The sequence below is a fragment of the Lagopus muta genome, chromosome 8 (assembly GCF_023343835.1).
Source record: "Lagopus muta isolate bLagMut1 chromosome 8, bLagMut1 primary, whole genome shotgun sequence".
NCBI classification, from domain to species: domain Eukaryota; kingdom Metazoa; phylum Chordata; class Aves; order Galliformes; family Phasianidae; genus Lagopus; species Lagopus muta.
The window spans coordinates 34,128,728-34,138,478 of record NC_064440.1 but is presented as its reverse complement, the minus strand read 5'-3'; the positions used below and the strand labels follow the sequence as shown (position 1 = coordinate 34,138,478).

Sequence of the window (9,751 nt, the reverse complement as noted above, 5' to 3'; positions counted from 1 at the left end):
TGTTCTCTTTGCCATGAATCCTACACTCCCCAAAATGTCAAGGTGAGCCTCTTGGACTCACAGGTAGCATTGAGCAGGGAACTGAAGGTGTCTTTCCAGCTCTATTTAGCCTTGTAAGTGCTGCCTTCTCATCTCCTCTGCTTGGCCATGGGAAGCATTGCCAAGTTCCCTTGGAACTGAGGCTCACCAAGATGTAGGACCCCAGCCTGGCTCTGTGAGGTACTGTGTGGAGGCAGGAGTTGGACTCAGTGATCCTTATGGATCTCTTCCAACTTGTGAAGCATCTCATTTTATGAGAAGCTTGTAGTACTGATTGCTCCACTGGGCTGTGGTAGCAAAGGGTGACCTGGCAGAGGAAAGAGCAAATTCTGAGCTGGTAATTGCATCACGATGTCCTTTTTTCTGCATTATCCATACAGGGTGTGTCACTCTCATTGCAGGCTCAGTAATTTTAAGTGAAAGCATAGGGCATGAAGCAGCAAGTGCAATGCAAGCTGCAGGGAGCAAGCGGGGAAAGGGCAGGGAAATGGGGCCAAAGCTGACCAGAGAGTACAGGCATGGCACTGTGAGTCAGCAGGAGCTGAAGCCAAGGCAGTCAGCTGGCTCTCTTGCCTCTCTCCATGAAGGATTTTCACGGAATCATAGATTCATAGAATGGTTTGGGTTGGAAGAAACCTTAAAGATCATCTTGTCCCAGTTCCGTATGGTTATTTTCTGGATTAACTTCAAATGACCTAGCTGGCTTTGGAGGATCCACCTTTTCACAGGTGGTTGTTTTGCCTGACTGGTATTCCTGGCTATTCATCTACTTCATGCTTTTGGGGGGACTTTTTGGATGAATTTTAGCTGCCTTGAATGAGCTCAAAGACAGACAGGAATAAAGGATGGAGTTAAAATTGTCATGGGCACCAACAGCAAAGCACACACTGGAAAATGCCCGTGGTGTCATTAAGTTGTGTAGGATGGAAGGAACCTCCGTGCCTCTCTGGTCCAACACTCTTCCAACCAGGGCCAGCTGAGACTGTGTTGCTCAGAGCAATGTCCTCCAGGGGATTTCATGACTGTCATCCCAATTTCCACCTTTCCCAAGCTTGGTCACCGTCAGCATCTCAGTGATGTCCCCTTGGATGTCCATACTACAACCATCCCCCCTCTTATGGCCATTGGGATTGCCTTCCAAATAAATAGTTTCCAAACCAAAATCGCTCCCCTGATGCCCATCACGACGTTTACAAACAGAGGGACAAAAGCATGAGTTTCTCAAAACTTCCATTAGACTTTATTTAAAAGTTCTTTGTATAGACTTCCTGACACAGAATCCACAATAAAAATAAAATTCCCCCTCCCACCCACCCACCTCACCCCAAATTGCTTTGCTTTGTGTTTTATAAAACATACAACATGAGAAGAATGCCGGAGACATTCTACACCACAATTTAACAATTCATTAACTGAGGCCTTGGTCCCAGCAGTGCATTTGCATTTGGAAACCTTGCTTCCTTTTCCTTGCTCCTTTGGTTGGCCACATATGTTACAAATACATCCAAGAGATCTAGTTTGAAAATCTAATCCAGCAAAAGGAGAAAAAAAACAAAACAAAACAAAAAGGAAGAATGGAAAACTGAACCGCTTGTTCATCAGCTACTCCCTTACACAAAGGCTTTCCGTGTGCAGTTATGCTCAGATATGAAAATGATAAAAGCAAGCATGTAACAGTTGCAGTGAAATTATTAATGATGATTTTTATTTTTTTATTTTTATTTTTATTTTTTTTTGCTAATTTTTACGCTGCCTTCGATAGGCAGGCTGCCGGAATTGGAAAGAAAGGGTAATTTAGAGACGTGTTCAGACACAGTAACAATCTGCAATCAGGTAAATATTTTGTAATGTTGAAGCTATACAATATATCCCAGACACACGTAGCACTCAGTCCACAAACAGTTTAGCACCATATTGATAGGTCATGCAGCAAAAACCTTTCTTCGAGGTTTGCTTAGGAAGTTAAAAGCATGAAATAGTACAGTGCAAGGTAGTCTATACCCTTAGCTTCTATTGGGGTAAGGTGGCAAAGGTGGATGCTCCTGGCTGTCTCAGAGGTATGTGTTGGCAGGTTGTTGGCTCTATGTTCCTATCGTCGTCACCACGCCAGGGCTGATGTTACCTGAGGAAGTTTGGTGGAGAAGGGGAAGATACGTGAGGTTACAGCATGGGATGCTGAGGGAGGGCAAGTGGCTCATGTGCTGACCTTGCTACAAAGCCCATACCACCCTCAGCCCCCTTGCTGGCCCAACACGTTTTGCCTGCTTCTGAGTGCTTACCAGGGCTGCAGGCTTTTTCACATTCTTTCTGCGTGTTGAATCTGTTCTCGTTGCCTCCACAGCCGCCGTACCAGAACCTTGCACAGCTCTTGGTCTTCAGGTCGTAGTGCCACTTCAGCACAAAGTCTCTGCAGGTCCCCTCCTCCTTCTGCAGCAGGCAGATGTCCATGACTGCAGAGAAAAGCAGGAGAAGGGAGAATCAGCTAGAGGTCTGGGGTCCTGGGCTAAAGACAGGTTCTCTCAAGACACGAGCATGGTAAAGAAGTGCCAGTGAACAGGGCTGGCATGCAAGACCAGAAGAGGTGACACCGGCCCAGGTGTTGCCTGGTCTCCTGTGGCTGAACCCAGTCTCTGTGTTGGCAAAGAGAAGATCTTTGGGTGTCTTTGCCCAGCAGTGGGCCCAGGAGGATGCCAACGCTGCTCTTCAACCCATCAGCTGTGTTGCTGGTGTGACACGATGCTGGAGTAAAGGCAGAGAGAAGGACATGTGCCACATGGCAGCAAATGTCTGCAGATCCCTTCCGTTTCTAGGAAATGAGTTGGGAGGTATCAGAACTGGGTCTCAAGGGGAAAACCATTTTTCCATCACTTTCCCAAAAACATATACAGAGTACATACCAGCAATGAGTGGCCAGGAGTCCATCTCCTGAAGTTATCTTGTGATAACCTCATACCCTTTGTAAGATGCTACAGATGGGGTGCTAGAAATCAAGGTACTGTGCCCTACCAGAAACAGTTCCCACATATCCACGAGGAGAATAGAGAAGAATATAGAAATAAAGGGTGAATTAATGGAAAGGCATAGATGCAAGCATGTTTTTTGGGAGTTTGATGATAGAAAATGCATGCTAAACCCTTTCAAAATGTTCGTGGCAAGAAGGATGCAGAGTATTATCCCTGAAATCCTGACTAGAAAGTAGGTCTGGCAGCAAATCCTAGAAAATAAGAAAGTGCTGGTGGCAGGTTTGCTTGTAAGGAAATTGCAGTTGGTGCTGGCAGCTGCCCAGAGCACAGGAATGCTGCAGCCAGCAGGATGGGGAAAGGGAGAAATCAGTGTCATGGACTCCGTGCCCATCTGACCCCAGGGATGGGCAGGACCCTGCCTAAACTCTCCCTGTCCTCTCCCCTTTCAGTTGCATTTTCTCTTTGTGTGCTGCAGGCACGGAGCTAAGCAGGTCACTGCCTGATCTTGCATGGGTCAAACCAAGCAGAGGTTTGTTGGCTGGTTTGAGGTACGAGCTGGGAATGCATCCTTCTGAGAGAGGAGTGTTGGAAAGGACTCTCTTGTTCACAGTTTACTTTGCTGTGATCTAAAAGTGGCTTGTTGAAGCAGTATTTCTTTCTGAATCTCTGCTTCTCCTAGGAGTTTGAAATCAATATTTGAACTTCCAATTCAGCTTTGTTATCAGGCTCCTCCAGCCAAAAGCTTCCCCATCCCTTTGGCAAGCTCTTTTCCTCTTCTATTTATTCTGCTAAAAGCCCTTCTCCCTTCCGTTCTGCTTTCCAAAACACCAGCAGATGCAAACACCAGAATGACTCTGCTCCAAACCCTGTGCACCCTTTCCCGAATCCAGCCAGCCCATGGGAAGGATCCTGTATTTTCTCTTTCAGCACAAGGACAAAACATCCTTGCTTTTTCACCCCATTGCCCTCTTTGATGGCAGCAGGAGCTTTCAGGATCAGCTAATGGATGGGGAAATTCAACAGCAGTGTTGGAGGCAGATCTGATTTCAGTGCTGGCTTCAGGAAAACTGCCATGCTGTGTTAGCTGAAGATTCCCTTGTAGAGTGACCTTCCATTCACCAGCCCCAGTATGCGTACTGTGTGGGCTGGTGCCACCCTCCAGACTCAGAGCACTATGGGATGTCATCATATCCCATCTTTCAACCATTCCATCCAAACGACAGGATGGCATTTGATCTGAGACTTTCCCCTGCCAAAAACAAACAAACAACCACGTTTCTTGAAGAGCTAAGGAGCTAAAATGTGCCTTAAGTGCCATCTGGACTCCATCATGTTGAAAGATGCCACCATGAGCAGAGTTTTTAATTCATCCCACAGAGAAAATGCATCTGAGCCTTGGGTGCACATTTGATTAAAATAAATAGAGAGACCTATAAATTGCAATCATTAAAGGGTAAACAAGCATTGACTCCAAGGAGAGATGGCTGTGGAGCACACCCAAAGAACCATCAGTTTTGGGAAACTGAGGCATTTCTCAGTGTTGCTCCTGGCTCTGGACCTTGCAATGGGCTGAACCAAGAGCCTGACCCAATGCCCAGCATCTTAAAAGCTCAGTTTCTTTTTCCACAGCATACTGTTTTGCAGAAAACAAAAAGGGAAGGGAGAGAAAGGGATGAATAGAGCGGGGGACCCTCGCAGGGTGGGCAGAGAGACGAGCGTCCCTCCAGGGCCCCTCTATTGCTTTTCTTGACTATCTGCCCAGGTCAGAATGGTGCCAAGTTCATGAAATATCAGTCTAAGCTGAACAACAGTTGCTGGAAACATCATCAAGGCATGTGATGATGATTGGAAGGGGCTAGGCTTTGGGATGGGGTTAGCAGAAACACGTGTTGCTCTGGAGAACTACCCACCAGTAAGGCTTCCCCACTCTGTGAGGCTGAAATCCTGCTCCCAACTCAAGCCATTAGTTTCTGCGTGAGTTCCCAAACTCAGTCTCAGAGCTCACTTTGCTCCTAGCTTTCTCCCCTTTCTCTGCAAAGGGCCCCAAAAGATTGTGAGAAGGAGAGACTGCCATGATGGAAAGGCTTTTGGGGGACAGGTTCCCATCCCCCCGTACTGCTTTGCCAGTGACTGCAAGTCCCTGCTTTCTTCCCAGGTCTTGAAACCTAGGGGCTGAGAAATACCCCGAGAAAAGGAGCTTGTTACCACTTTCCTCTGTGGGCTCCTTCCTCAGCTTTCAGACCTGTGTCACACGGGGTAGTTTTCCTTGCAAAGTATTTGCAGTTCTTCGCAGCACAACAAAGGCATGCTGATGAGCGATGGCACTGCTTAGACATGCAGTGATAACAAAAGATGCTTTGGGACCACGGTGCTGCACACTTCTTACAATATCCGGCGTGTTTTTGTGTTAGCTGTGGCTTGCACTTGGGTCGTGCAACCACAGCTTCTGGGGTGAGACAAGGCATGCAGGTGACTCGCTCATGCAAAGCGGATGGTGGGGCATGGCCACATCAGGGAGCAAATGCAAACCAAGGTCCTTCTCATATGATGATCTCGTAATGGACAAGCATGGACGCATGCCATGAAATGGTGAATGTGAATGATGGATTTATTTTATGATGAAGTTTTTGGTGTGTTACCTGGCGATAACCTTTTCTCAAGGGGTGGCTGCTGCATGGCTTTCTCAGCTGCTGCTGGAGGAAAAAGTGTGTTGGTTTGGTGTTTAAAGGATGTTTTCTCTCTGGCCCAAACGTTATTTGAAATCTCAGTAAAAAGTGAAAGGATTAACCCCCGTGTGGTACTTACATGGTTTCAAGCATTTGCTATTGCACTCAGCTTCGGTCTCAAATCTATTGGCATTACCACCACAGCCACCATACCAACCCTGGCTGCAGATCCTGTGTTTGTAGTCAAAGAACCACACAACCTGATAGTCCTTGCACTGCATGCCCATGTCAAAGTCCAGCAAGCAAGGGTCTGCCAAATCTGCATATCAAAAGGTGCAAAGGTTAAATGATTCTGGAAGGGTTAAAAGCTGAAAAAAGGAAAGAGATTCAGGAAAGGGAAAAATAAAATAAAATAAATAAAACCCAAAGCATTTAAAATCATCAGAAGCCAAGAGGGTTGGATCAGACCATGCGGGTGGGTGGGTCATACTTCTGCTGGGGGTGTTTCCACATCACATAAACCATTTCTGTTCCCCCTTCTCACTAAGCACCAACTCAACCCATCCCAACCCCATGCTGGGGTGGTGTGCACAGGATTGGGCCTTCACACAGCTACTCAATATCTATTTCCAAAGTTCTTTGTCTTGGCAGTAACTTCAATTTTTAAGTGTGCTTATTTTATCTCTAAAGGCAAGCCATATCTGGTAGTCTTCAGGGCTTATACATAGGTATTTTTCCTGTCCAGAAATGATAACTTAGGCCCAAATCCCAGACTTTTTATTAGAAAGGGCCATCAGTACTAGCAGCTGCATTACCTATATAAGGATAACACAATCTGGGGCTTCCTCCAAGGTTTGCAGGAAGATTTATGTATGGGTCTTTCCCACTGTGCAGAGAACTAGGGAAGACTCAGCTAAACAACCCATCCCCACTGCTCTGCTCTGTTTCTAATATCCTCAGCCTGCTGAAAAACTTCAGATTAGCAGCAGCATCCTTGAAGGCCTCCAGAAGAGGCTTTCCCCTGAGAGACAGATGCCATAAATCCTAGGGCACCTGCTGCAAATGGGTCGTGAAAAGAGCTGGGACTCAGAGATGTGCATTGATGTGCAGAGCATACAGCACATCCACTATATCTTGTCTCCAAAGGGCTGGCACATGAGGGGTTAGGCAAAGCCAGGGCATGAGTTCGTGTCACCTGGAGGGGACGTGCCAGGAGGCCAATGGGAACGCATGGGAGGCACTTTGCAGATGCAGCAGGAGAAGCCATTCAGAGCATCACAGCAGTGATGGGACATGCATCAAGACACAGGTGAGATGTTCCTTGAGACCTCCACCCTAGACCCCCACCTGCTGCTCATTGAGCCTAACACCCTTCTCTTCCTCCTCCTCCTCAAGATGCTGATGAAGGTAACGAGCCACAGTGTGAGCAAGAGGCTTATTAAAAAAAAAAAAGTGCTTATATGGAGATGACTTTTAGATGTCAGATGATCCACAGTTGGTGACAGCTTTATGAAGGCCACGGACCCTTCCAGTTCTGTAGAGGAAGAGCTACAGCCCAGCAATTACAGTGTGATTGCATTGCAGGGCTGATGCAGCGAGCTTGATGTCAACAAAAGCACTGAGACAACACTGTAATAGCTGCAGTGATTTAACAGCATTACTAAGAATATGTTAATGTGATTATCAGCAGAGTGGGTGCTTGCTAGTGGTTTACTGTGATAAGCCCTTGATGGTAGAGAAATGGGGAGGACAGTTGGGAAGCTGTCAATCAGCTAAATTTAATCAAGTGTTTGCCACTATCTTCTCTGTAGTCCCTGGCTACAGGTCAAGTTCTTGTTGGGAGCTGTGCTAAACCAAGGAGCCAAGGCTTGTTTTTTATGGCAAACCAGGAGAGAAGGAGCAAACAGTTTGATGCTTACAGCAATGTCTACATGCACCAGGTATGCTATGGGTTGCAGTGTATCCCTGGGGAGTGGCCAGCTCTTGGGCTTTAGCTCATTTTCTAACTCTATGATGGAAATTAGGCCTGGTTTGAATCTCCTGCAAAGATTTCAGTAGTTCTAGTGAGCTTTGGATCCAGCATGGGCCTGAGGCATCATGCAGAGTATTGGCCTTTATGCTCAAGGCTTTCATCTAGCCTGTGCTCTATTGGCTCTGCAAAGCAAAGGACTTGAAGATCCTTTGGTCTTAGTAGGGCTATGCTTGCTCTAAGGAAGTCCATGTTTGGCAGTGAGCAAGGGAAAGACTGGTGCTAATGGTCAGGATCTTCACAGAATGGCTTAGTGGCCCTTGAAGGTCACCCAGTTCTACCCCTCTGCTTAGACAGGGTTGCCACCACTGTATCAGGCTGCCCAGGTCCCATTCAGCCTGGCCTGATCGTTTTCATTGTCCTCATTTGGACCCACACCAACAGCTCTGCAGCTTTCCTTTTTGTGGGGTTCCTTCTCAGAGCTCCCACCCCATCTCTCCCACCGGCACCAATACTCACCATTTTCAGGCACTTCCAGTGGCTCAGTGTTCAGCATCATGTTGGCCAGGGCCACTTTGGGCTGCGCTGGGGTCTCTGGGGAAGACAGAAAGAGCAGTCAGCCAAGGGCAACCATGTTCTGCAGCAACACCCTTGGGGATCCCCACCACCCGTGGCCATACTGGTGAGCCAAGGCACGGTGTTAAACAAACCCACTGCCAGCAAATTCAGCAGAGGGATCAGGGGACACACAGGTTGCAGGAATCAGGCCTGGATCTGTTTATCCTAGCATGTATGTTTCAGAAATGTTTATTGGATGCAGCTGACACAATGAGTAATCCATCCACAACTGTCTGGCTGTGCCAAGGCGCTTCGCATTGCTCTCCTCAGTTAGCAGCAGTGCTGCACGACTGGGCTTTTCTGTGGTGGTGGCTGTGGAGCTACAGCTCTGAGTAGCCACTCTTCACAGCATGAGATGGGACAGAGGCTCTGGAGGAGCAGTTGTCTCTTGGTTTAACTTTGCTCCTCTAGGCTTAGAGAGGGAGTAATAAGACAACATCCAAGGGAACAAAGAGGCTGTGATGGATCTTTTCTTGCTCCCCTGCAGTCTTCAAGGATTGTTTGTGTGCTGCCCAAAGGGCTACAGTGGTGCTCTGCCCACGTTCCCCACATCACAGCCTCGTAGCCCTCTGGGGATTCAGTCATTGAGGACTGGCGCAGAGGGGAGAATATCTCTCTTGTGTTGGAAAGGAGACCATGGCTCATGTTGCATCATGCTCCTTGCCAGGGCTGGAGGGTTGCAGCCACAAGAACTGATGGCTGGAGGGAAATGTCTTGAGTGGATTTGAGTGAGGCAGACAGTGCTACCTGGTGTTAAGGTAGGTGGTATCACTGCTGCCTTCCCAATTTGTTCCCATTCATGCTTTCTATAGGAAATGAAGCCTCCCTGGGCACTGAGGCTCTCAGTCAACACATGCAAATGTTACTTCTCCAAACTGAGGTGTTTTCTCAACATTTTTGTAGGCGTGTTTATTACTGGTGAAGCTAGAGAGACTTCACACCTGATCCAAACCCATTCAAACCAAAAGAAAGGCTCCTTGCAGGCAGTGGAGGAGGCTCTAAAGTGCCAGAACAGACAGGGGCAGCAACTGGTGGCACTGGCACAGACTTTGCCACATCATTGAGCCAAGGCACCTCTGTGCCAAGCTACTAAAGGAAAAAGTTGGCTTTCTCTTATACAGCAACTTTTGGCCATACCAAAGGGTTTGGTGAGTTTTACATGTGATCTTTGTATGTGGAGCTTGAGCCTCAAAAGACTAAATTCACCATTTCACCCTTTCTAAATGCTTCATTTGGATATTGTGGTATGTGGAGCAGATAGTGACTGTGAAGATTATTATGAAAGAAACAGCTTTTCTTGCTTATTTTGCAATTAGGCTCGTCTGAATTGCCTCTCTGTCAACCCTGTTTGGCTCTTATTATTAATTACTGTCTGGACATTAGCAGGGCCCATTGTGCAAAGCCTTCAGCACGCACAATGAGACAAACACCCCTCTGGGACTGGCTTTAGTTCTCCCACAATCTGGGTCAGTTTAACACCTCTGAAGTGTCACTTT

At 47.3% G+C, this 9,751-nt stretch overlaps 1 protein-coding gene across 13 annotated transcripts in view; it reads right to left on the bottom strand.

Moving 5' to 3' along the window:
* Positions 1 to 1,361: 1,361 nt before the first annotated feature.
* Positions 1,362 to 9,751, bottom strand: part of COL6A3 (collagen type VI alpha 3 chain) — a 53,751-nt gene continuing 45,361 nt past the window's right edge. For 7 of the 13 annotated variants that reach the window (XM_048954131.1, XM_048954132.1, XM_048954138.1 and 4 more), the window contains 5 exons: positions 8,157 to 8,231; positions 5,808 to 5,987; positions 5,642 to 5,695; positions 2,319 to 2,489; positions 1,362 to 2,161 (listed from right to left, as the gene is read on the bottom strand). In XM_048954131.1, the coding sequence (XP_048810088.1) occupies positions 2,121 to 2,161; positions 2,319 to 2,489; positions 5,642 to 5,695; positions 5,808 to 5,987; positions 8,157 to 8,231 (521 nt within the window). In that variant the 3' untranslated portion in view covers positions 1,362 to 2,120. The remainder of the gene's footprint in view (positions 2,162 to 2,318; positions 2,490 to 5,641; positions 5,696 to 5,807; positions 5,988 to 8,156; positions 8,232 to 9,751) is intronic. The other 6 variants (XM_048954137.1, XM_048954143.1, XM_048954144.1 and 3 more) reach the window with 4 other exon arrangements.